This window comes from Tinamus guttatus, unplaced genomic scaffold (assembly GCF_059628265.1).
Source record: "Tinamus guttatus ecotype Peru unplaced genomic scaffold, ASM5962826v1 Tinamus_guttatus_pri_ptg000188l, whole genome shotgun sequence".
Classification (NCBI taxonomy): Eukaryota; Metazoa; Chordata; class Aves; order Tinamiformes; family Tinamidae; genus Tinamus; species Tinamus guttatus.
In genome coordinates, this window is record NW_028288722.1 from 618,089 (window position 1) to 644,626 (window position 26,538).

At 44.7% G+C, this 26,538-nt stretch overlaps 2 protein-coding genes across 3 annotated transcripts; one reads left to right on the forward strand and one right to left on the reverse strand.

Annotated features, from left to right (window-relative positions):
* Positions 1–415: 415 nt before the first annotated feature.
* On the reverse strand, positions 416–14,401 carry RAB40B (RAB40B, member RAS oncogene family). The gene is made up of 6 exons (XM_088523399.1): positions 14,231–14,401; positions 5,876–5,936; positions 3,880–3,940; positions 2,973–3,050; positions 2,241–2,463; positions 416–1,357 (listed from the first exon to the last, which is right to left on the reverse strand). The coding sequence occupies exons 1-6, from the start codon at positions 14,370–14,372 to the stop codon at positions 1,086–1,088; spliced, it is 837 nt and encodes a 278-aa protein (XP_088379525.1). The 5' UTR covers positions 14,373–14,401; the 3' UTR covers positions 416–1,085.
* Positions 14,402–19,368: 4,967 nt separating this feature from the next.
* FN3KRP (fructosamine 3 kinase related protein) lies at positions 19,369–25,064 on the forward strand. Of its 2 annotated transcripts, XM_088523401.1 has the most exons (7): positions 19,369–19,518; positions 21,405–21,556; positions 22,655–22,746; positions 23,231–23,313; positions 23,703–23,825; positions 24,552–24,916; positions 24,958–25,064. In XM_088523401.1, the coding sequence occupies exons 1-6, from the start codon at positions 19,378–19,380 to the stop codon at positions 24,888–24,890; spliced, it is 930 nt and encodes a 309-aa protein (XP_088379527.1). In that variant the 5' UTR covers positions 19,369–19,377; the 3' UTR covers positions 24,891–24,916; positions 24,958–25,064. The 2 variants fall into 2 exon arrangements, with proteins under 2 accessions (XP_088379527.1, XP_088379526.1); XM_088523400.1 differs by having other exon boundaries at positions 24,552–25,064.
* The last annotated feature ends 1,474 nt before the right edge of the window (positions 25,065–26,538 follow it).

Consider the following 26,538-nt stretch of genomic DNA (forward strand, 5'->3'; position numbering starts at 1 on the left):
GTTTCTAAGGAGAGTAAGTCTCACCCTTCTTCCATAAATAGAGGATTTAACGCGTATCGCTCGTCCTAATTTCGTTTTTCAGCCTTGAATACAGATGTTGTAATCAAGCAACAAGGTCATTTATAATCACGATGGCTTCATGTTACTGGTGTTGACTTCAGGCACAGTGTTCTTCAAAATGCTTCTGAAGGAAAATAAAGGCAACCTTCCCAATTAAATTGGCATTTCTTTTCCAGAAACATTTATTTGTTTTTTTTTTAATAGTGTTCTTTCTTATAAAGCAGCTCTTTAAAGTCACATTCCTTTTACCATAGTGTCTTTGGCATTTTCTTTCTAGAACTTTCTCTTAGAGTAGTATAAAAATGTCGAATTTCTTTTTACAGAAAAATAAGTATGTAAACCACGAATTAATCCCCCAAAGTATTAAATAACATACCAAAAGCCTTATCAAATCTATTTTATACACTAATCAGACAAAACCTAGCTGTGTATGTGCATAACAGTTATATACACATTTTTAGCTTAGTTAAATTAGTGCTTGAAGGTTGTCAAGGAAGCTTTACAAAAGGTCCAAACGCACAACTGCAACATTACTAGAATTTTCACACTATTTGTAGAATTTACAATGTATACAATATGCTGCATTTAAAAATCTCTGCCTGCATATGCAAACCAAACACTCTTTTTAGTATTTTTGAACAAAGTTTGCAAATACATAGGTTTTTATATACATAGTAAGTCACTTTCCAGATTTCATGTAGTTAAAGAACTCAAAATAAGTATATTATTTCCTATTTAAAAACACAGCTGCTAGTAAAAACAATGGCATTGTGCACATCAAAAACTGAAACACAGTATGAAAAATCCAACAGCAAAACATCACATCCTTTCAGGTGCACTTAACATGCCATTCATCCCAAAGCAGCATTGCCTTTGCGAGCAAGCTCTGAAATTAGTTTTTTCTTCTTTTTCCTCTACGCAATGTGATACACACATAGAACACACTCAGCTACTGAACACAGAGTCCTTGCGCTCTCCCCGCCATGTGGGGGGATCCCATCCAGGTTTCTTTTCCCACAGAGGGCTCAGGAAATTTTACAGCTGTTTCTTGTACAGTTTTTTGGTGGGCTCTGCGGTAGACGGACAATTTTAGCTTTCTTTAGGCTGTTCCTTTTACTGGTGTTGCTGGGTTTGAGGGAGTACGAGCGTCCATGCATCATCCTGGCATTAAGGCCGTTGGCCATGGAGAAGGATTTGAGATGGCTTCGTAAGGCAATAGGGAGAGGGAGCTTGTCAACGAGATGCACGGGGGTGCAGGAAACTATGGCACGGCAACAAAGGTCTTGCAGACTCAGTACTTAAAAACAGACATAAAACTTGCATTGTAACAGCTTGCTTTTGTCACCCACCTGGTGGCAGCACAGCCAGCGTTCTGCCTGCGTTTCCTTTTTCTAGGGAGATTCCTCATTTCTCCACCTGCAGCCTTTCCCACATTATCCAAAAAAGAAAGAAAAGAACCCCAAAACTGTGTTTCACTTTCCTATTTGTGTCAGAATTCACGAGTCAGAATTAACCTTTAGGAAAGTTGCTTTTGTTTATTTTTTTATTCCCTGCATCCAGGAATAAAACTGTTCCTGCTTTTGTATACTTTCTGTTCAGAGAGCAAGTTGTACAGGGGTCACAGTCAAGTAATATAAAATAATTTCCAGAATTCTGTTTATGAAACTTAAACCTTGGGTAGAACTCAATTTAAACATTCCCGGTGTTTTATTATATTAGACTATCATGGTCACAATAAGTGAAGCATTTATTTATTTATTTATTTATATTTTGAGGCCCACACAGGCATCCAGCTATCTAATCCTTTCTCAGTGGCCTTGGCTTGGCCTCCCCAAGGTATTTTCCCCTATGTGGAAAATGTTTATTTTGCTTTGAATTGGCTTTCAGTTTCATTGAGCCTGTACTTCTATCCATCTTGTCTCGCAGTCCTAGAAAGCTGTTTGCAGTTGCCTTCTCTAGCTGTTTTGTATTTTTTTACTATTGCCTTGCTTCCTAAATGCTAAAGCAAATCCTAGTCTTTTCATGTTATTTTCACCTTGAAAAAACGTCAGGAAAACACCCCATTTAACCAAAGACTAAGGCTTTTGGACACCTGTGTCTTCTACTTTAAAATCAAACATTTGAAAAAATACATCCCGCGCAGACAGTGCACAGGTAATTGTGCACTGTTCTTTCCTTACCCTTGTTCGGCCTCCAGAGCCTCTCCATTCCATGTCTCATCAACACTGTTCTTGCAAGCTCAGTAAAGGACTCTGTAATATTGAAATTACAAAGAGGGCTGACTTCAAAAAAAGTCATGCCCAACCGCTCGCCGTAGGCCTGTGCTTGTTCCGTAGACACTTGGCGCTTGAAGGCTAAATGAAGGCGATTTCCAACCAGGATTTTTGGTACACCCGGAGCATGCTGAGCAAAGAGAGAGAGAAAAAAAGAAGCAACAGCAAGAAAAAGAAATTAAAATCTGTCTCCCACTTCCCTCAATTAAAACAAACAAAAGCTTCTTCAAGATAGAAGACTGAGTGGGAGGTTGGACCAGATGATGTCTAGAGGTCCCTTCCATCATAAATTATTCAATGATTCTCTGATTTAAAAACATTCCTTCCTCACAGCGAAGTGACTTGCACAGATGATGTAGCAGATCTATACCAAGAGTGGGACTGCAGCTTGAAATTTTTGCCCTCCATATGCTTTCTGTTAACACCTTTAGAAACCAGACGCTTCGGCTGGTACGCTTCCAACTTTCTAAAAGTATAACATAGAAAGTAAACATAGAAACAAATTTGTAAGCTTGGCATCTTGGATAACTCTGTAGTAAGCACTGCCTGAAAATGCCAGGAGAAACAGTAGAAAATGCTATGAGCAGTCAGTCTTAGTCACCTGGTACAGACTAGTGGTGCTCGGGGACTCTACCTTACCTCATCTATTTCTTTTATCCATCGATCGATGCCATCAAATGACCAACGATTTGTAATGTCATACACTAGTATTACACCCTGTATTAAAAAAAAAAAAGAAAAGAAAAAAAAGAGTTTAACACAGAATAACACCTTTAAATTCTCCAATTCCAAAATAATCCTGTAGAATACTGAGCAGTTTCTCAGTGCAGCAGAAACTCAACATCCTGTCAGCTAAGCCCTCTCTCCCAGTTGAGTAAGGGACAGAAACTCCAGTTTCATGTTGGGAGCTAAAACATGCACAAATATTTGTTTTTCCAGCTGGCAGGTGTGGTTGCTGACCCACCCATCACAAGTGATAGCAAATACAAAGTCTGGGTGGCATTCAGCAGCTCTGTGCAGCCCCGGGACATAAAGGAAGAAACTTATCAAAACCCAAGTATTGCTATAACTCAGGGCATGCAACATTTTCTGACTTTTTTCTTCTTTCCCTTTCCTTTTAACTCACCTAATTACAAGTCATTACACTTTGCTACATTTAGGCTCGATTATTTTTTTCCTATTTGTCTTGACAGCATTAGGTTGTCAATTTATCTTACCGGGCAGACAAGATCTTAAAAAGCCAAATTAGCGTATTTCCAAGACCAAAGTAAGACAATAAACTTAAGTTATTGAAGTAACCAACAAGAAGGCATAAGAACATGTCCCTGTATTTCACTGTGGTTCAATTTCCATCTCCCCCTGGAGAAGAAACCTTCCCCTTGTTATTTCTGATTCTGCATGTGTTATCTTCAGAACTTGGTGGATCTGCATGCACATTAAGAGAGAGCAAACTGCAGAAGCCATCATGAGAGTCTGCTCCTTTCATTCATCCAACAGCCATTACTCTCCAATTACTCATCACAGCAGAAAGTGGTACTTGGCTTACCTGAGCACCTCTTGAATATGACCGAAATATGGTGCAGAATCTCCCTTGCCCTGATGCATCCCTAAACGAAATAAATTGTATATATTTTTAAAAGAAGGCATCTGCCTATGCTAGGAGTTCAGCTTGATCAACCCATCTCTGTTACTGCATGACTAAGGGAAGAAGGGATAGGGATTAACTGCCCCCAAGGTGCCAGAGCTCTTCTTGCTCCAGCAGTTCCCTCTCCCCACACTAGTGTTCTGCTCTTCCCTCTACATTTCTCTGATTTCTCATGGTAAGAGAACAGGAGCTTCAAATTCTTGCCCTGGGAAAAAAAAGGTCATTAGTTAAGTATATATACGCCACAATACTTGGCATTTAATTCATCTCAGAGGAAGATTGTGTTTTCATAGCAGAACAGGGGAAGGCAACAACAGCTGTCACCAAGGAAACTATTGGAAAAACAATAAATTCCTGATTATAGCAATGGAAGTTTATCATAAGCCTCATATGAAGAAGCCATTCTCACAGAGGCAGAAACAGCATAACACAAACAGATTTGTAGAAAATGGCACACCAAAAGTCATTGCATACAATGTTCAGGAACAAATTTATGATGCAGAATACAAGAAACAGAGCCCCGAAGGCTGAGGCAGATGACAGCTCTTCAGCTGCAGGGCACATATTTCCGCATATGGTCAACTGTAGAAACATTTCTGTAGAACTGTAGAAACTGTAGAAACAATCTGTTATTCTGAGGAGTTCAAAAAACATCCTTTCCCTTCACACACACACACACAAAAAAAAAGGCATTAAAACAACTAAAACATCTCCTCCCTGGCTGCTTCTCAGATAAGCTGTGTGTGGTATTTTTATTAAGCTATACTGTGGAAGACAGAAGAAGAAAAAAAAAAAGTTGACCAAAATATCATTTTGGTGCCACATGGCCATGGCACATGGCACATGGCAAAGTACTGTTATACTATTTTGACAATCCTAAAAGCAAAATCAAAGAAGACTAAATTTCAAACAACTTACTTTTGGCAAAACACAGGCATCTAACTCCAGTACTTAAAGATGTTTCAATCAGAAAGGCACCAAAGAATGAACGTTAAAGTGAAATCTGAAGTAAACAGTCTATATTTTTAAAGCATGAAAAAAGGTGTGTGTGTGTATATATATATACTTATATATATATATTTATATATATATATTTATGTATATATATACACACACACACATATATACACATACACAGTTATATATTTATATGTGTGTATATATCTATATCTATATATAAAGGTACAATCCAAATAACAATTCACGCTCACCTCCAGTTCGCGGTCCTATCTGGACACTGTTTGTTCCTAGACCTGCCCCTCTGCCTCTTCTAGATTCTGGCTCCTCAACCCATATCCCCTCACCTTCCCATCCTGCACTAACCCTTTTCTCCCTCTTTTTTTGAGCCCTGAGTTTAGGGAAGACAAAACCCAGTCTATTTAAGAGGCAACAATATTACTGCATCTTTCAAGGTGTATCACTTTGTTGCAAAATGCTTAATCATTCTTCACATTTTTTTTGATTTGATCATAGCAAATTGGACTGAGTATCAATTAAAATATATAATTTTAAGCCATCATGAGTAACAACACTGCTTTTTTGAATTTAAATTCTAGCATTGTGGCACTTTTGTCAGCCTGACCACCATTACTAGTAAACTGAGAACTGCTGCTATACCAATACTGTGTGCTTTTAAAAATAGTTTCATGGTCCTTGTTACCAGTATAGGCATAGCTAAGTAACCTTCAATGTTTTGCACCTTCCTTCTGCATTTATTATGCATTTCACTTAAGGAATCTCTAGGGTTCCCCATTTAAAATGGGAGCACTACTACCTGGATCGCTCTTCCTCACTTGCCTAAGTCCTTTTGCAGCACAAAGGAGGATTCCTGCCCCGAAGAGGTGCAACCTCTGCCTCTCTGCAATATAATTTATGAGCAAACATGAAACATGCTTACCAGAGCTGCAGCTTGATTCGTCGGCCATCCAGAAGAATAGTTGTCGTCTTGTAGTCAATACCTGGGGGAAGGAATGGCACAAGGCTTAGATGTGCTCCCAGGCATACAGTGTACGCACAGACAGGGATTTCAAAGCAGCCGACCATTGAAAAATAGCTTTTTTCCCCATCAGTAGTCTGTAAGATGCATATAGATAAGTATAGCTTGTTCATATAAAATTAGAGAGGTCCCTTTCACATCACTCCATGTGGGATCCCTTCAGGAACAGATTGCTCAGGTCCCCTTCAGCTTGACAGATGGTCTCTTTCTAGGCACATACGTTTTCTTCACCCAGGAAAGGTAGAACTGTGTTTCTCCTTTCCTCGCACACACAAGCTGCAAACTAAATGCCCCTCTTTTCCTCTATTCCCAGTTACATGGCCTGTTATTCCTTCCTAACCTAGCAGCTCTGACCATTGGCAGCTCTTACATCAGATATATTTGTGTGCCTCTAACATAAAAGCAGCAGATGGCACAAGAAGTCGCTGGCCTTTGGTTTTCATTCCCATTCATAACAGTCTTCCCTGTAAGAAGCTCTTCAGTCAGCAACCCACAAACCCAGTTTGCTCCTTTCTGTAACACGCTCAAGACTCGTGGTTGAGCTGCAGCACCTTTTAGATGAGGTGAAGAAGTACTGCATCACTTAACGCAGGTATTTGCTTTTATATACACACACGTGTGTATACATAAACACAGACACACAGAGATATATTATTTACCCTACTAATATGTGAACATAAGAGGCCAATACACTTTGCTGAGCTCACAGCTTTATTACTTACCACTAATATCCCCTCACACTCTTTGCAGACCGTCTTCCATGCTGACACGAGCTCTTTTTTTATTGCTGACCTGACATGCCGCAGGAGGAAACGCAACCACGTGAGAACAACCTCAAGTGGAGCTGTAGCGCTTTCCTGGGCAAGGCAGGAGCCTCAGCCCATGTAAAACTAACTAGAAGCAGTCGGGCACTTAGTTGACCCCGAAGACAAATTCACAGTTACAAACTTGCAAATTTATATTAAACATTACTGAAAAGTATGCACTACTCTGCGGCCAAGCAACACAGCTTTACTGGGAAATGTGTTTTTCCACATGTTTTCTTGGCTTTGACATATTTAAGGCATTTCCTGAATTAAACATTTATTTACAGAGCCCTCCAAGCGCAGGTTAAAGAGCAGGGAAAGGCGCTCTGGAAACACACCTAAATGCAGCTCAACTCACACCTTGAAAACAGAGACATGTTTTATTCTCCAAGCAGGAGCAAGACCAAAGGGGTGGAAAAACGCACTGGCACAGAACAACAAATGCATAAAGAAGGGAGCCTTAATTAGTGCCTAAGGATCTGCTGAAGCTGAAGCCCTGTTGGAGGAGTGACCCAGGTGACGATGATCCTGTGAAGGGCTTGATCCCAAATGACAGCTCTCAATCACTGTGGGCTGCCAGTGCTGGGCACACCAACAGCAGCGCTGGAAAGGCTAGAACAACCTGGCAAAGAGGTGGAAAACCCAAGAAGCAGGAAAAACCTCTCCACTGCCTGCCCTGCTCGGAGCCTGCTGCCCTGCTCCAGCACTGACAGTTGCGAGGGGCAAGACGGGGAGCGCTCCTGCCCGGCTCCCAGCGCTCCCACGTCCGCACCCGGAGAGCCGCGCGGCTCCGTTTGCCCAAGGGCTTCCCAGCCTGTTTCCTAACGCTGGCACCGCAAACCCCACCGGCATCGCGTGCCCACCGAGACGCTCCGCGGGCGCCTGCCAGGACAGTTGCCCAGCAAGTCCGTGCTTCACGAGGGGAGAAACTGACCGGCCCTCAGCAAGGTAACACTAGGTCACAGCTCTCCTTTCATCCCTAAAATAAAATATGCTAAAAATATTAAAATAACATAAAATACACTCGTCCTATTTAAGCAGTTTCTATCATCTTCCATATTATATCCATCTGCTTTCCACAGCATTTGATGCATTGATTTTCCCAGCTGCACCGCGCATGGCATCTCCTGCGTCCCCAAAACCGTCACCGCGTGGCTCTTAAACCTTTATTTTGTTGACAACGGGGTAAAACCCTCTTGCATGATACGCAAACACACAAAAACGAAACCTTGTGTGTGTCTTTCTCCAAAAGGATAGGGGTTTTTAAGAGGCATCTAACTACTAAACAGAAGCTCCTGCAAGATAAGAGTTATCTGCTAAGTCCACTCTCTGGAGGGAGAGGTAAAGATAAAAAGTTGCTTCTTTTGGCACATGTTTCTCCTAAAACTCGTGCACTGCTGAACTGCCCAAGTACAGTTTGTCTGGTGAACTGGCAAAAAAAATTATCTGAGACGAACGAGATTTGTGCAACCAAAATCTCAAATTGACTAATCGCAAGACACTGCTCTTCGAAACAGCGTCCCAGCCCTGCAAGGGCCACCCAGCTACAGGTCAGAACTCATGCCCAGAGATCGTTCCTGTACATTAAATAGCCTACAGAAATTCTGTATTCAAAACCTTCTCTGGCAATATCAATGTTTTATTTCTATATTTTTCATTTCTACACTGTTTTTAGCCATCTTGTAGAAGCTCTTAAAGAAACAGGTAGAGGCAACTCCAGAGCGAAGGGGGCTGTGAAGGTGAGAGACCAGGAGGAGCTGCCACCACGGCCAGGTCCTGCTAAGGAAGCCACCAGGGCGGTGGTGCAAGGTGAGCTCAGGGCAGCCTTCGAGCTTTCAGCTCCCTGCAGGAGCAGGAGAGGCCAGAGGTTTTCCTCACATCATTCAAGCTCTTATTGGTATATTTGGAAAGCTAGGGGAAAAAAAAAAAAAAAAGTGAGTAAAAGTTGTTGGTGCTGCTTTTGGAAGACATTTTCAGACCTCCGGCGGCCTGAAATACCCCCCGGTTTATCAAAGCTGGGGAAGAGGCACAACCGCCCTCGGCAAACGCGGACACCTCCCGCACGGAGCACCCGGAGGGCTCCGGCCGAGGCTGCTCAGCTGAGCAGCTGGGCCGCGGAACGGGAACCAGCGCACAACCCGCCGTCAGCCACGTGCATAATGCAAAATACTCCATCGTTTTCCCTGGCGACCTGCATAAGGCAACCCTGAAAACACACTGCCAGCAGCTGCTGCTTAGGACGGCATCTGAAGGGTTCCCCAAAAGATTGTTATTTTTTTTTAAAAGAAATGAATTCACAACCTTTGTTTCTCTAGCTGTTACACAGATTGAAGCAGCCGATAACCAACCCAAAATACCACCATTATTAGCATTTACCACTGACTAGAAACCAAAATAGAAAGCATTTTTTTGTTTTTTGCCAAGAGTCATCAGGAAGAGTGTGGAGCCGCAGCAACGACACCAACAGACGCGGCCTGCGTCGCTGTCAAAATCAAGCGTCCTCCCAGAACGTTATTCACTAGCGAGACAGAAGAGCTGCGTTTGGATCCACGAGTGAAAAAGCAGCTCTACAGAGAAGAGCGGAGGCGGCGGCTGCTAGCGCCAAGAACCCAGCTGGTGTCAAGACCATTATTGTGTTCTTTCAGCTCCCTTTTGCACAACAGGAACGGAGGAGCTCCAGATTGACACTGCTGCGAGCGCTCTCATGTTCATCCTGGCACGGGAACACGAGGCAGCAGCGGGCCCGGCTGGCTAAGGAGGCCAAGGGCAGCAGGGCCTGTGTGAGGAGCGGTGCAGCCAGCAGCGAGCGGCCGCCCCTCGGATCCTATGTTCGGTTTGGGCCCTTGCCACAGGGAAGGGGAGGTGCTGGAGCGTGTCCAAAGGGCAGCGGAGCTGGTGCAGGGGCTGCAGCACAGAGCTTAAGAGGGGCGGCTGAGGGAGCTGGGGCTGTTTAGTCTGGAGAGGAGGACGCTCAAGGAGGGCCCTATCGCTCCTACAACCACCTGAAGGAGGTCCTAGTGAGGTGAGGGTCGATCTCCAGAATAGCTACGGACAGGACAAGGGGAAACGGCCTCAAGTTGAACCAGGGAGGTTCAGGTTAGACATTAGGAAGAATTTCTGCATGGAAAGAGCAGTGAGGCACTGGCACAGGCTGCCCAAGGAAGTGGTGGAGTCGCCGGCCCTGGCAGTGTTCCAGACACGTGTAAATGAGGCACTCAGGGACACGGTGTAGCAGGATGGTGTTGAGGGGCTTACGTTGGACCTGATGATCTTAAGGTCTTTTCCAATCATAATGATTCCATGATTCTAAGTCTTTCCAGTTGCAGCGTCACCCTGGTCCAGTGAGCGCTGCTGGAGGTTGGTTATTCGGCTGCTCCAGGGGCAAGAGGAGGGTTAATCCCACACACTTGCAAACTTGCAGTCAAGGTTCTGGGTCGGTTCTCATGGAAAACATTTTAACGCTATATCACGGCTTTTATTACCCTGCCTTGGGAAACAGGAGGTGAAGAGGTAAGAATAGGTCAAGAGCCAAGTTTAGGAGAAGAGACCACAGCTCCCCTTCAAGCTAAGTGCTACAGCCAGGACAACAGGGACTTCTGGATTGCCACATACGCAGGGTGGCCCATGGGCTGAAGCCGTCACACGATGCTATCGCTCCAGCCCCAGCTGCCACTTACTGCAAACTGTTAAGGGTTAGAACAGTATTTGGTAAGGGAAAAACGTAAGTAGAATGAGATTATTTGAAGATGCTCAGTTAAAGGAACATGACCAGGAGCTACTGATACTGTTTTTAAATACATGAGGCTCTAAAGCACTCTCATGTATTTCTGTGAATAAGTGCCATCTAACCAAAAATAGTCTTTGAGAGATACACAGACTGCTGAATATATTCCTGTGCAAAGATGAATCTCTACAGAGGAAAAAAAAAAAAAGTTAAATAAGGTATAGACAGCAGATACACTTGGAAGAAGGTAAGAATCACAACAGCAATACAAAGCCCACAGAGCAGAAAGGAGTAAATCCATCGAGTATGTTTTATCCTATTTCACTACTCTTGTTCCAAAACATTTATTTCCAGGGCAAGTTAAATGGCCAAATTGAACTCAGGAACAGATCTCAGGCTGTCTGTCTCCAAATTACCTGTCACCCACATCAGGCCGTCAACCAGAATATAAAGATTTCATAAGGCCATGGCTCAACGGCCCCCCAGACACAGTCTGAGGCCCAACAACGTTCACTAAAGACTGGACTGGTCTTCTAGGTGCTCCTGGAGAAGGATCTGAGACGGGGCTACAACTTACTGGTAGCCAAAGCTCTTCCCTTTCCTCATGTAAAGCTGAAAATCTCAGCTTATAACTTGTAGATTCCCCCCTTCTCCACACTGGGATAAAAAATCCACTCTTGGCAGAAGACAAAGAGCATGAGCACTTTTAACTTGGCAATTTCCCCTCTTCTCCGTCTGAATTTTTTGCAACTACAACTCAACACAAAAAGGAAAATTAACACTAGGAAATTCCCAGTTACAGACATCATTACTTATAAATTAGCAGCAGTGTCTTAAAAGAGCTCTTTTCCATTAAGATTTCCATTTTAAAACAAGAGAACCCTGAAAATGTTTAGTCCATTTAATATCGAAGTAGCACCAGTAAAGTTGTTTTAGAAACTAACCTGTGTTATTAACTAAAAAGAAGCAAACCCCCCCACTATGCCATCTCCTCACTGCTGCTGCATATCAGTTCTTATAACTTAGAGTTGTTTAAGACACCAAAGAAGAGTCTCCAGGATATGTCGGGCACCCTCTGGCATTCCCACACAAATGTCACTTCAGGAGAGGACATACCATGAGGAGCAACAACGCAGAGCCAGGGAAATGCAGCGAGGGGAAGCTTGGCCAGGCTTAGATAACCAACCACCAGAAAAAAAAAAAAAAAAAAGAAAAAGAAAAAAGTGGAGTAATATTTGTGTAAGTGTCCAAGATACCCAGTGCTCATCATTTTCCCGTTGTAACAGCTGTTTACCGAAAAGCTTAAGAGATGGTGCCAATCATTCTGCTGCATGAGGCCAGATACGGTCCGGACCTTGTACAGATTCTAGCAGCCAAGGAAGGAATGGGAAGCAGCCATGAAGAGCCTGCCTTTACCTATGGCTTAAACACTAGGTTTGAAAAGTGACCAGAATCTAGAAAATCTAGAAGAAAGAATAGTGTCCAAACTACAAAAAAAAAAAGTATTAAAGTTATCCAAAATATTAAAAACAATCAATGCAATAGTTCCCATTTCGCAGCAAAGAATTGCAGGGACATCATGCCACCAGTATCCGAGTTACTGGCCTAAAGAGCAGTTCACCGAGAATCCCTGCAAACCTCTCCAGAAAGTTCACTGGGCTGTGAGTCAAGTCTCAGATAAAAACTTCTAAAGATTAGACGAAACATTAGCTTTTAAGATCAATATATTATTATCATTAGAAAAAAATATAAAAGGGAACAATTTTCTGCTTCATAAACATACTCCTATACTTAGTATTATTTGGAATCTCTTAACGTATGTGAAACCAGATATCAGCGAGGTTCCTGCTCCCACCCTTGACCTATCCCAGGAGGCTATCGGGGCTCCCAGGTTCACAGCAGGGTTTGCCCCCAGGCAGCAAGTTTGGGCAAAAAAAGAGAAGATCCAAAGCACAGGCAGAGCCGCAGAAGGGCTCTATCCCACTGCGCTACTAAATATTCAAAGAGGAAACAAAGATTGCTTAGATAATCATTCTTTAAGCCAAAACAAGTGACAAACTTCTGTCATGATAAAATGAAGATCAAAGTGCACAACAACACGTGCTCAATTTGCTTTCAAGATACCAGACAGCAAAATTCATACCCTCGTCTTTGAAGAGTTACTGAGAGAAGCCTCTGGTTTCAGCCAAGCAGGCAGGCACCCTGATATTCTCTAGAAGCCAACTCCAGAACAAGGCTGGGTATCTGCCCTGAATCCGCACGGAAATCAAGCCACGTCCGCAGGTCTTGGTGTGAGAGCGGGGGACGGGCAGCCGTGGTGCCCGGCGCAGCGATCCCGTCTCGCCGCTCCACGAGGAGACACAACCGGGGCGCAGGCAACGCGGCCCGGGCTGCTGGAAAGAGCAGCCAACGCCTGAACAAAACCACAGACCACGGTGAACGCTCGACTGGGGAGGAACGGACTTAAAGCAGGAAGAAATGCAGAGCACGCTGCACAAACCGAGCCAGGAAACGAGCGACTGGGGAGCCTTTGACGGCAGCCACGCAGGGAGCTCTGCTCGTCGGCCTGTGAAAGGAGCTGCAGGTGGTAACGGCACGAGGAGGTCCCGTCTCCCCTCAGGAAAGACACGGGCAGGGAGGACACAAAGCTCCATGTTGGAGGGAGCAACCAAACAGCAGTGTGAGCCACTGATGTAGCGCGATCCTTGGTCTTCACCCAGCAAATACATCATGACACACAGCAAATACATCATGACACACAGCAAATACATCAAGGCTAAAGGGCACAACCAGGGCTCTGCTCTTCAGGACTCTGCCTCTCCTCTCAAATGCTCTTGTCCCCTACCTCAGCACGTCGCCTCTCTCCTTGCCTTCACAAAGTCGCTCCCACTCGCTGGGATGGAAAATGAAGTTCTGTTACTGGAAGCTCACGTGTCTGGCACATTTTTACCGGCTCCCTCAGGCCACTATCGTTTCTCTTTCCAATTCAGGGCCCTGGTTTGTGCCGTCCCTCTCCCCGCACCTTCCGTCCTGTCACGTGGGATCATGCAGTCCCCCCGGCCGCATCCTACGCTCGGATGATGCGGATGAGGCCAAGGGGACATCGGCAGAGGAGGGGACCTGGGCACAGCCCGTCAGGGAGCGAAGCAGAAGCTTTCACAGGCAACAATTTAAAGCAAGGGATAATTTTAAAGGATTATTTGCCTTATAGATGTGCACAAAATGAAGTGTGAAACTAGGGTCGCATTCTAGGGAAACGGGATGGGGAGAGGGAAAAGACCAAGAAGGGGGAAAAGGGCTACAGGAAGCCCCTTCCTGGTGCCGAAGCTGGCGGGAGCGCTCCGGACTCGCGTCCTGCTGGAGAGCGCGGCCGACACCACTGCCGCTCCCAACGCTCGCCCTTTCCCACGCGCACGGGAAAAACAAGCTGCCAATGTGAACCTTGGCCTTAAAGCGCTACTCCTCTGCGAGGAGAAAAACAAGAAATAAGAATAATTTTAAAAGAGACAGAGGAAAAAATCTATTTTTTAGTGAAAGCCACTTGCCAGCAAACGCCCTTAGTGCAGAACAAGGATCCTCTACCAGGAAAGCGGGCCCGCTCTGGCCGTTCTCTGCCCGTATCTAGGAGCGGGGCCGAGCTCGGGCCCGGGCGCGGCCCCGGGCCGGGGCGCCCCTCGCAGCCGCCCCCCGGGTCCCGGCCCGCGCAGGGCGCCCCCCGCCGCTCACCCACGTGGCGGCCGTAGGGCGCCTCGGCGGCGCCGCCCTGCAGGCTGGCCAGGATCTCGCCCTTGCCCACGTCGCTGTCGCCCACGAGCAGGAACTTGAGCAGGAAGTCGTAGGCTCGCGCCGGGCTGCCCAGGTGGCTCATGCCCCCGGCCGGGCGCGGCGCGGCCCGGCAGCGGCATCCCCGGCGCCGCGCTCAGCGGCAGGCAGCGACGCGCCTCATGGCGGCAGCCGCCCCCGTCCGGCTCCGCTCCGCAGGCGGCTCCGTCCCCGCGCGGCGACTCCGGTGGCGGCCCCGCCCTCCCGCCGCCGCCGCACCCCGCCCCTCGCGCCGCCATTGGCCGCTCGCACCGCCCTCAGCGCTCATTGGTGCTCCGAGGCACTACCCCCACCCCCAAGGAGGGGGAGGGGACTCTCTCATGGCTCTCGCTCATTGGCGCAGACGGCCCCGCCTTCCTCGTTCCCATTGGGCGGAGCGTGCCCGGCCGCCCCCTCCGCCTGCTCCCGGCGGGACGCGCCGTCGCAGTTGCTAGGCGGCTGCGTGGCCGCCATTGGCTGTCTGGCTCGTCAATCACAGCGAGCCCCGCCCCCTATGCCAAGGCCTTCGTGCACTTGTCATTTATTTGTGGCACGGTTCAGCAAATGTAAATTATTTTATTTTCTTGGGTAAAATCTTACTAAGCCTCAGTAATTCCCAGGGTTAAATGCATACAAGATACATTTAATAAAAGAAAAAAAAAAAGAAAAAAGAACAGAAAGAAATAACCAGCACAGAGCTGCATGCACATCAGTACATGTAAAACGAAAAATCTGTGCTGCTGTTTTACTGGGGGGAAGAAAAAATCCCTCTTTTTGGCAGCACAGCGGTCAGGGGAGCCATTGCGCATGCAAGGTTACTCTGGAGGGCTCACTGGGTTATCCGCTGCCATGTGTAAGCACTAAGCTCAAAGAGGTTCTACACCTCTGCACCACATTGCTACTCAAAATAAAAGAAAAACAGGGGCTTGACCAGTAAAAATCTATGTGTATGGCTGTGATGCAATAGCTGTCTACTCATCTGAAAAAGAAAAAAAAAAGAAATAAATTGCCTATTTCAGGATTGCAAATAAAGCAGTAAGCCCACGAGGGCTGCTGCGGTGCTCTGGCTATTTTGAACGCAGCACAAGCTGAAGGGAATGCACAAAATGTGCCATCGTGCTCCCCTGGGGACACCCGAACACACTGAGACCGCACTGCCGCTCTCAGAGGCCGTTTTCCTTCCAGCCTGCTCCGGCATCCAGGCATTACATCCGGGCGCTCCTTGCGGAGGCAAAGTCCCCTCGGAGCTGGGGAAGACCAAGCTGCAGCAATAAGCTACAGTTTCAGGGCACGCAACAGAAATCGGCTTAATGCTACGCGTGGGAAGAGAGAAGCCCGTTTCCCTTCCACCGGCAGGATTTGTATTTCGGGTTTTAGCTGAGCTGTAACGGCCACCTGCACCACGGAAGCACCGCTCCAGTGCGGCGAGCACAGCCCCGGGCAGCAGGAACACGCGTCTCCAACCCGCCTCCGGCACGCGCTTCCCCTGGCCACATGGACAAGCCGCTCTTCATGGCTCAGCTTTCCTGTCCTCTCCAACCTGCTGGCTGAAAGCTTCCTAATGCCACGACATTTAACCAAATTTTTAGTGGAGATGCCACAAAAAAACTGTAAAGCACAAAATGGTCGTTTTATCTTGCTTTATTGACAATTGTATTTGGTATTTTTTCTAGTAGATCACCAGAATAAAAAAATACTTTAAATACCTAACAAACCTGACAAGTTTTGTTTGTTCTTTTCATAAACCTAAAGAGTTATTTGTCAATGCTTTTAAAAATGCACAATTAATGCTCTTAAAATTTCTGTTTTGGTGTTCTAAGTCCTGGAACCCTGAAATCCTTCCACTTTTCTGAATATTTCCAGTTATCTGACAACTAACAATTTCTTGATCATTATTAAAAAGACACAAACTTTTGCATCGAAAGTAGCAGTTATACTTATTGGAAAAAACCTTTTTTTTACTCTCAAAAAGAGTAAAATTTCATTATTAAAATGAAGCAAAAATGAGCATCCTCCCAAAAACTCTCTGCCAAAGAAACGCTGTGGGAATATGGAATACTTTCTACCTAAGAGACAGGCAGACAAAGCCCAAACATTAAACTCCAAGCACAAAAATTATCCCCGATTTCTCTCTCTGCACCAAATCACGTAGAACAGGTCCTCCGGCTTTAATCTCGCTTTCGTTCAGGCTGTGCCCCAAATTCTGCATTAGAATCACTATTTTTATGGTGAAAAATTCATCCATGAAGGCATCAACTTGTCTGCGATGGAAGAGGCATCAGTGACACTTCTTGTCTCTGCCTTTTCAGCTAAACTCTGCCCTTAAGGCCTCAGTTTGGTATTCTGATATTGCACTTTTCATTTCACTTACATTTATCTGCTCATACAGCTGATCTGAGGATTTATTTATTTTAAACACACTTTTCTCACTCTGGGCAAGTTATGTTTAAGAGAAAGAGAAGCTGTAACAACAAATCTCGGTAACAGTCTTATAAATCATCTCCCCTTCTGCACTGAAAATTCCCATATCCTTCCTGAACTGCCCTCTCAGCCTATTCAAGGATATAGTGGGAACAGAACACAGAATATTTGTGCTCACACAAATGGAGGCTCAGATGCCTCTAATTAGAAGCCCTAATGCATGTTTTCCATTTGTATACATATGTACACAATACATATATAAGCCCACTCAGAAAAGGCTGCACATACCAATTTCCTCTTCTTTTCCTGTACACAGTCCGCGGCAGGCAGAAATCAGCAGCTGCAGTGCTTTTCCACCCGGGAGGTGCATATCAGCTGATGACTCACCAAATAATTTGCAGCCCAGCACGCCAGTTGTCTTCTCCTCCACAGAAAGAAACACTATTTTAAACAAGAAATTAACCACTGTGAGAAGCGAGTGAAGCCCAACAGCATGGGGGAAAGGTGACAGTCCCAAGAGCATATTGCATATTTTGAAATACTTAAATGGGAACAAATGATACACGAGGGAGAAGAACGGAGGTGGGGAAGGAAGGATTATTGCAGCTCCCACATCCCGCTTCCCACAGAGCTCCCGCACGCAGGGCTTGGGAGCCCAGGCCTCCTGCAAACAGAGGCCCCATGGCACCTTTGGATAGGCAACGTCTTGTTGTCCCTGCTGAGATCCCTCCACAACCAACAACTTGTAATTCACACAGGAAGCTGCCAGCTCCTCCTTCAGATCGTGTCCACTGTGTAATTAATGAGCCTGACATTACAGTTTTGGCCAAACTTCTGTTATGTCCTCACCCGATCAGATGCAACCAGCTTGAACTAAAATCCAATTAAATTCTGTGGAATTAAGAGCAACTGCTCTGTGCTCCCACAGCATTTGCTGTTCTGTTCCTTAGTGCAGCCCGGCAAACTTCTTAATTGATTGTATACAGTATTTTATTACAGCTCTGTATTTGAAGACCAAATCGTTCATTTCATACTATTTTAACTCCACTAAAGATATTGTAGCTTAAGCTGCAATTGTCTTTCAATTGCTATGCCAAATTCAGGGAAAAAAATAAATACAACAGAAATTTTCAGACAATCGTGGAAGTGTCATTTAATAATAAAAAGTGGATTGAGTCTTTCCTAATCTAACAGTTCTCTAAAAGCTACTGAATGAGAAAGCGAGTCCTGTTGATTTCAGAATGGATATTACTCTTTTATTCTCTGAAAAAGAAGGAAGTTTCAAAGATAACTCAGAGCATCGTTTTCCATAGCACCTGCTGCTGATCCCCAGGCTCCAGCAGAAGAATTAAGATTCCCTCAACATAATCACAACCGCGTTTCATCAATCGCTGCAGACTGCTGAATCCAACTTTTGCAAAGACCGTCTTAAGGAAAATCTCATGGGCAGAGGCAAGAGGTCTAGTATGCGATAGAAAAAGTCCACAATGACGAAGCAGCACATCTCATAAGTCTAATGTTTGGATTTGGTGCAAACACTGTATGGATGACTTGTGCGAGTGCTGCAGAAATAGCCAAAAGCACAGAATTCTTGCAAAAAATACCATGACGTATCTGTCTGGACTACTGTTTATTCAGAATTACTGCTAAAGACAATACATATTTCCTCCTATCCAAAATCTCAAGATTAATAAATAAATAAATAAATAAAAAGATTCAGGATCCTTCCTGAAAATTTAGAGACCTTGAAGAATAAAAAAATTATTTCCTTAATAAGTAAATACTAAACATGGAAAACAATCAATCAAACAATAACCAGACGGAACTCTCCCCATCTTACCACTTGGAAAATTGAATTTGAAGCATCACAAATAGCAATAAATGAGTTATCCACTAAGTAATAATAAAGAGCTTTAATTAGAAGGGGTCATAGCAACTTACTTTGAAATACTCACAGCTTCTATTTAGTAATAGCAATCTGTTCTCATTATTGTCGAAAATCAGAATGCACCTTCAGTCTGGCCAGAAAGCCCACTACATCAAAATATTTCAGAATTCCTGCCCGCTGTCACATATACTGCTCTATTTAAGCATTTTGATCTCGCCTTGCTCATGCTATAAGAGCAGGGGAGCACCCAGCACTCCTCCCCTTCGAGAAACGAGCTCAAAGCAAAAAGTACCCGCGGTCTCTCTGGAGACCACAACTCGCTCCAAGGGAATCATGGCCTCTGCAGGCCATACGCAGCATCCCGCCCGGGGCAGCGGCGGGTGGAGAAGCCGCGAGACCCCCAAACCTCCACCCGGGCACCCCCGAGGACGGCCCAGCGGCACCTCCCCCCGGTCGCGCAGCCGCTTCCTCATCCCAGACCGCTCCTTGGCACCGCCGCCTCTCCGCGCGGCAGTCGCCATTTCACCGCCGCGCAGGCGCAGCGTCCGCTCTGCGCACGCGCAGTGCCGCCCCGCCGCAGCGGGAGCCGACCCGCGCACGCGCAATGCGGCTCGCACCTCAGCGTCCCCTCTGCTCACGCGCAGCGCTGCCCGCAGTTCAGTGTCCGTTCTGCGCACGCGCAGCGCCGCCCCGCTGACCCGCGCAGGCGCAGTTGCCCCAGCCCGGCGCCCTGCGCACGCGCAGTTCCGGCCCCGCGGGCGCCATGGAGGAGGCGTTGAGGCGGGAGCTGCCCACCGCGGTGCTCCGCTCCGTGGGGCGCTCGGCGGGCGGCTGTATCAGCCAGGGTCAGAGCTACGACACGGACCTCGGCCGGGTGTACGTGAAGATCAACTCGCAGCCGGAGGTGGGGGGCAGGGCGCCGCGCTGGGGAGCCACGGGGCGGAGGCGGGCGGGCTCCTCCGTCCTGCGCTCGGCGGCGGCCCCAGAGGGCCCTGCCACGGCGCCCGCGGGCGCGGGGAAGGGCGAGGAGGCGCCACGTTCTCTCAATAACTGGTACACGAGCATCTGATGTCGTGGTAACGGAATTGGGGTTTTCCTGCACATCGATAGCTTTTTCTCAATAAATGCTGTTTTCCGTAATTACTGTTTTAAGACGTGCTGCCTTGTTCTTTCAACAGGGTAGTAGCTGCTGCAGAAGGGAGATAACTGCAGCTGACAGAGAAAAGTGAAACGCCAAATATCTGCATAGCAATGCCAGATGCCTTTGGCATTCACTTTGGCATCACTCGTGCCTGTCACGGGAAAGGTAGCCCTGGAAGGAGGCAAGGTAGAGCTCGTGTACATCTTTGATAGCACAGGAGTGTTGTGAGAGGAGGGCAGCAGCTCTGTCTCTTCCAAACTTGACTCCCCTGGCTGATCATATTGGGGAACTGAGTGAAAAATTAAGTGCGCTGAGGTGATAACATAGGAAAAACCTGGGAGGTTGTTCTGTTTTGCATTAGACTGAAAATAGTTTAAATTGGTAGCAGCATGGCAATTCAATTTATGCCTTTTAAAAATGTGTATTTATATATACAATGTAGTTACAAGACAGGTACAAGATAGAACTCGGAAAACCCATTTGGGTACCACTTTTATTCAGCAGGCTTTTCATCCTCTCTGCTGTGCTTGTGGATTCTGTCTGCTGACCAAAGCAAAGCTGGCCAAACTGTATTATGACTCTGTGCTGTGTGTGCAGCACTGGGTATAAGTCAGCACCTTCTTTAGAAAACACTCCTTTTGTACACTGTGAAAGTCAACAGCTGACCGCAGCCTACTTTGGTGCTTTAGCTAGCAGTACAGAACTGATTTCCTCTGAACAAAGGTATTGCACTTCTCAGTAATCCAGCAGCTATTTATTCTTGATCTCCTGTAGGCCCTGGAATTTGTAATCAATGTCTTTTTCAAAGTCCTTTGCTTGTATTAGTACTAGAGTAGTAGTAGTTATTCCTGCTTTGGTTGTTTTTATCTCCTTGCTTTTGCATTTAGTGGATATTACAGGTTTCCCACATGGCCCTTTCTGCCATCTCTGTCTCAGTCTTCCTGAGTGACTTCTTCACGTGACTCCTGCCAGTGAGATTAAGGGAGCGACTCGGAGAATGGATTTTACTCAACATGAGCAGTGCTTGCCAAAACAGATCCTAAATTCAGTATGTCCTCAAAGGGAATGCCTTTCTAGATGCTTCTGTGTGGGAGCGCAGTAAGGGTTGTTTGGCTACTATCGTTAATATCCTAATTCTCACACAAGACAAAGAGATAGGACAGGGAATGTCAATCTCTGGCCTGCAGACTGGACTCTCTTGAACTTGGGAACAGTTATTTTTGCTGTGTTTCTGAGCAGACTGTGAAGAGATGCATGAAGCACAAAAAGACAAGCATGGTTCTTTTAGCTGGATATATATCATTGCACTTAGCTTCCTAGTCATTTAGAGCATAACCCATTAATAAAATTATTGCTTACCCGCTATGGACAGGCAGTTGGCACACTTTCTGCTGTTAACAGGCTCTCTGAGTTATTCTTGTGGCTAGAAGGGATGTTAGAAACTCAGTCATTTCTGTGTAGCAGACTTGTTAAGAGACTCCTATAAATCAGAAGTGGCTTTCTATTCTGGAGGTGTGGATCTACCTACAGCTCATGCTTGCCCCTAATTTTCTGTTTAATATTTAAGCTTTGATTGTTTTTGTAAGACAGCTTTGTTTAACTGTGACTACTGTTCATAGAGACTGATGCTTTCCCTTGATATTTGGCAGGCTAGAAGAATGTTTGAGGGAGAAATGGCAAGTTTGGAAGCCATCCTGAAAACGCAGACAGTAAAAGTGCCAAAACCCATCAAAGTTATAGACCTCTCTGGAGGCACCACTCTGCTTGTGATGGAGCATCTGGAAATGAGAGGCTTAAGCAGGTATAACACACATTGCTTACTTCAGCAAAGGAGTTTGACTGTTAGGGCATTTAAATCACTTCTTTTAAAAGTGGAAATGATTTTCATGTTAAGATTCTTGAAAATTGGGACTGGAAATTGATCCACTTAATCACCTACTTCATTTACTTTTGTTTGGTGTAAGAATCCCTTTTTTAATATTTCTTGTGATAGATATTCAGGGGCACTTGCCAAAGTGAATATATCCTGATTTTGAAATTTTTACTAATTCTCATGCTGATTTAAATAATTTAAAACCTTTGGCCTATTTTCCCCTTTTCTCCAGTTCCAGCAGGGAGGTGGTCATATTCTTCATCCCAATCTCAAGCCTTCCTGAGCTGGTTTAAGGATTCATTTCTTACAACACTTGCAGAGTGTGAGTCATGAAGAGCAATCAGTGAAGGCCAGGAGAAGGAGCAGATTGTTTTACTTGTGCTGATTGAAAGGGAAGGTGTGCAGAGGCAACCCTCGACATACACATTTCAAGGGATGCATATAGTCTGTGCTAACAGAAACAAACAAAAAAATGCCTTAAGTGAGAGTGTCATTAGGGCAGAGAAAGATGTGAGAGGTCAGAGACAGGAAAAGTTGTGTATGGGAAGCTGCTGGCTGCATGTAGTTGCTGCAAGATTTAGCTGTATAGAAGGTAAGCCTTTATTATGAACAGATGAATAAATGAGGGCCATCTAAACAAGTGACTGAGGGAAGAGCTGGACATGATGTCAAAGACAAGAAGGAGTTCATAAGATGCAAAATGTAATTTTCACCTCTCTCTGGAGAGAGGAAGCTGCTGAAGAAAGTTGTATCCTAGTGTCTCATTGCTGTTGAATTTAGGATTGCTGTTCACTTCCACTTTGAATTTCTCAGAAATGACCAGGTAAGTGCATTATGTTCTCTGCTGATAACATAATCTGTACAGAAAGAAGACATGTCTCTAAGCCTAACATCTTGAAAATTTACTGTGCTATACATGCAGAATTCTTTCACATGCTAGATAAATGTGGCCCTGGTAATTCCTTGTGTATGAAGAACTGGATTTGTTCCTGTACCAGCATTGCTAAGAATAATTTTGTTTCGTAGACATGCAGAAAAGCTTGGAACACAACTGGCCGATCTCCACCTTCATAACCAGCAGCTTGGAGAGAAGCTGAAGAAAGAGGAGAGCACAGTTGGTACAGTATACAGCTGTTTGCAAATTTAACCTAGTTAATAATAACCTGCAAAGCAGTCAGTTGAAATAGCTTTTGTTATTTCAGGATAAGTTTGTCTTCTTCCAGTAGATATTTCATGAGAATAGATTTAGAAGAAAGACCTAGGCAGGGGTTGTCTTGTTTGCTAGATTTGGATCCCTGTGTGTAAAACATTTGATTTGGGACCCTTGGGATCCTGAGGTAATATTTCTGCAAGGACCTGGTAACAGAGGAGATGCAGACTACCTCAAAATGTGATGAAAATTATAATGTAACTTTACATCAAGTTTTTAAATCACAAAACATGAGCAACAAATATTGTAATAAAAAGAGCATTGAGGTGAAGATGTTTTTTTATTCTCAGTAAAAAAACAAAAATCCCTTCCATAGTTTTTTAAGGTCCAGTTGCATTGTAGATATGTAGAATCTTTTCATTAGTATTGGATTTTTGTCTTTGATTTGAAAGGTAAAGGTCAAGGGCAAATGGAAGTCCAATTTGTGGATCAGTTTGGTTTTCATACAGTTACCTGCTGTGGCTACCTTCCACAGGTAGGTTGTACTTCATTGCACTGATAAAATTTTAGGATTTTTTTTTTTTTGATTGTTTGTTTTGTTTTTGCTTTGAGTGGCACAGTGGCCCAAAATATTCCATAATGCAAATTTATGTATTTGTATGGAATTATAACTAGAAAAACTTTATTCAGCCCACGAAGGACAGTGCTTACAGCTGTGCTGGATATCTGCCTGTTTTTATTAAACTACTTTTACCCTAATATGATTTTAAGGTACCTTTCCATTAAAAAATAGTAATATTTTCTGACCTGGATACTGTCAACACAAAGATTGAATTATCCTCCTAAGATATATTTGAAAAAGAGGAAAATCTTTCTTTTTGCGGTGGAGAACGAAGTATCTACTCTGTGATCCTGTTCCTTCAGGTGAATGACTGGCAGAATGACTGGGTGACTTTCTTTGCCAGACAAAGAATCCAGCCCCAGATGGACATGATTGAAAAGAATTCAGGAGACAGGGAGGCGAGAGAGCTCTGGGCAAAGCTTCAGGTAAGAGAGCTTCCCTCACTTCTTGTTATAGTGGTAGCTATGTATCTGTTGTTTAGCACCTCTTTTATTCAAATGGAACTTCTTTTTGTTGGTGTGCTCCAGGTTTTGTTGGTAAGAATCCAGCTTTTAGATATTAAAATGTCCTTTCTTCTCAGATACATCAGCTTTTGCCACACCACCTATGCTAATATTCCAAAGCAAACAAGTGCAAAATAGCACTTTGCTTTACTACATGGGAAATGCTGGATTCAATTCACATTTCTCTGCAGCGTTAACTGTTTGGTTATTACTTCATAGGAATCCCTTCAAGATTGATAAGACATTCTCAATTTTACTATTTTATATTTTAAAGCTGATTAGTATTGCAGTGCTGAATGCAGTTTTAAATTTTCATCTTTTTTAATGCCAAAGAGCAACTGAGCTTACTGCTGTTGAGATAAATTATTAGCTGGTTAGCACTGGATGGATTCTCTAGTAGCATAGTTTCTGCACACCAGGCTTGACAAAGGGCTGTGTGACTGGATGACTAGTCTTAATCCGTCAGCATCTGTGTTAAAGTAGAAAGCATCTGCATTGATCTGGTCCTCTTCTGTTTCCAATTGCATTTTTTTAAACTGGCTCTTAAGAAGTTTCAATTAATGCTCTCTAACCTTTGCATGTATGTGGATAGAACACTGTAATCACTCACCTTAAAATATGGTTTGTCTTGTTTTCCCTTCACTGCAGGTGAAGATACCCAGCTTTTTCTGTGATATCGAAATCGTTCCTGCTCTCCTGCATGGGGATCTCTGGGGAGGAAATGTGGCTGAGGATGATTCTGGTCCAGTTATCTTTGACCCAGCTTCTTTCTACGGCCATTCAGAGTATGAACTTGCAATAGCTGGGATGTTTGGTGGCTTTACTAGCTCCTTTTACTCTGCTTATCACAGTAAAATTCCCAAAGCTCCAGGGTTTGAAAAACGCCTGAAGCTTTATCAGCTTTTTCACTACATGAATCATTGGAATCATTTTGGAACAGGCTATAGGGGATCATCCCTAAACATTATGAGAAACCTGGTAAAATGACTTTCTGCTGAATCAGAATACTTCCCGTGTTGCTTGGAAAACCCTGTGCTTGGTGATGCAACCACAGGCGTGTGATGTTAAAATAGCTGCTAGACCCTTGACTTTGTTGCACAGCTAAAGATCTAGAATCACCCAGTCCTACTAAGTATGAAGCATGGCTTATTAATCCCTTTTTAGGTAGGATAGTTGGGGATAATATTTAAGAGTGAAATATCCAAGGAAGGGGTGTACTCAATTACGCAGAACATCTCTTTGTGTCAAGAAGGCATTGCACACTTGAGAATAGGCAAGTTGATTCAAAGCAAGTCACAGGTAGATGATTTGAATGAAGATCTCTCTGTTAGGGACCAAACATGCTTCACAATAGAGAAATACTAGCGAAGGATTTGCATTCATGCCCTGATGGAAAACATCAATGGGGAAGTGCTTGTGAAATGGAAGGTTGTTTTTCTCAGTTACTGAGCAGATAGCTAAAAAGTTGGTCATAGTTTCTGTCTTCATTTGCAGTTTTGTGTGTGAAAACAACATTATAAAAATATTTTGCAAGTCAGCAAAGAATTTGGTAAGGGCACCTGTAAAAAGTGATTTGGACTTTGTGTTCATTTTGGGAATGTGGTTTTATGAAATGGCGCCTGCTTCCTGTTCTGTTCCAGAGCAGTGTGGAAATGCTTGTAGGTTGTTCTGGCCATGTGCATTTTGGTGCTTGATGCCATTCTGGTAACGCTCTTCCATTTTTCCTCATCAGCTGCCATGCAGACCAGTTGTGTTTGCACCAGCCCTGGCTCCATTTTCTTTTCTGAATTATGGTTTTGTCTAGTAGGGTGCAGTTTTAAAGCAAACCTTCAGGTAAGAGGTAGTCCTGCAATTGCCTCAGGAGATGGAAAAACAAATAAAACCCAAGTGAACCAGATAAAAATAGTCTGCTTTAGCTCTTTGGTACAAAATTTGCACCTAGCAGCTGGTTTTTTTGGCCTATTAGAAACAAATGAACATTGTTTTTGAAAGGCCGTGCAAAGAGCAGAGCTGGCTTAAAGAATTTCTCTCTTTACCTATGTACACATGTATGTGTGTCCATTTTTCTCTTTTAAACTTCTGAAAACCCTGGCATCCTTGTTCCAGTGCTGAGGAATAAGCCATTCTGGTTGGCTGTCTCAGCAAACATCTCAGTACTAAAAATAAACGAAGGAAAATTTAGGGTCTTTTGTTCATGGTTTGAGCATGATTAGGCTCTACTTCCAGTGCCTCGCAAGGCTTCAGGAAGTTGGGCTGCAAGTAAAGAAGTAGCAGGGCTGCACCCAGTTTAGCATGAGCCACTGAGACATTGAGGGATTCTGCCTGCAGCAGGAGAGCTGTGAAGAAAGCTGCAGTGTGGCAGAGAAAATGCCACAATTTGGTGCCTCAGTCCTCCCCTCTCTTCCCCCCACAAATACCTTCATCATACAAGGTGGATGCTGTGGTGCCAGTCTCCTTATTAGCCCCCTGCTGCCCAAGGAGCAAAGCGGGGTAAGATGAGAAGGGCGTTCTCCAGGCAGCTCATCAGAGCACCCTGGGAAACAACAGTCATCTCCGTTGAGATGTTTCAGGCTGTTCTGTCAGCCTGCTTCTGGGCTGAATCCCAGCCTACCATTTTCTAGGAGCAGCTACTATG

Excerpts from the sequence above, each read along its gene's own strand:
- FN3KRP (XM_088523400.1), top strand. The coding sequence starts at position 19,378 with ATGGAGGAGGCGTTGAGGCGGGAGCTGCCCACCGCGGTGCTCCGCTCC. Across the intron at positions 19,519-21,404 it reads AGATCAACTCGCAGCCGGAG|GCTAGAAGAATGTTTGAGGG; the intron begins GTGGGGGGCAGG and ends GATATTTGGCAG. Across the intron at positions 22,747-23,230 it reads GAAAGAGGAGAGCACAGTTG|GTAAAGGTCAAGGGCAAATG; the intron begins GTACAGTATACA and ends TTGATTTGAAAG.
- RAB40B (XM_088523399.1), bottom strand. The coding sequence starts at position 14,372 with ATGAGCCACCTGGGCAGCCCGGCGCGAGCCTACGACTTCCTGCTCAAG. Across the intron at positions 3,051-3,879 it reads CATATTCAAGAGGTGCTCAG|GGTGTAATACTAGTGTATGA; the intron begins GTAAGCCAAGTA and ends TTTTTAATACAG. Across the intron at positions 1,358-2,240 it reads GCTCTGGAGGCCGAACAAGG|TACTGAGTCTGCAAGACCTT; the intron begins GTAAGGAAAGAA and ends TCTGTTTTTAAG.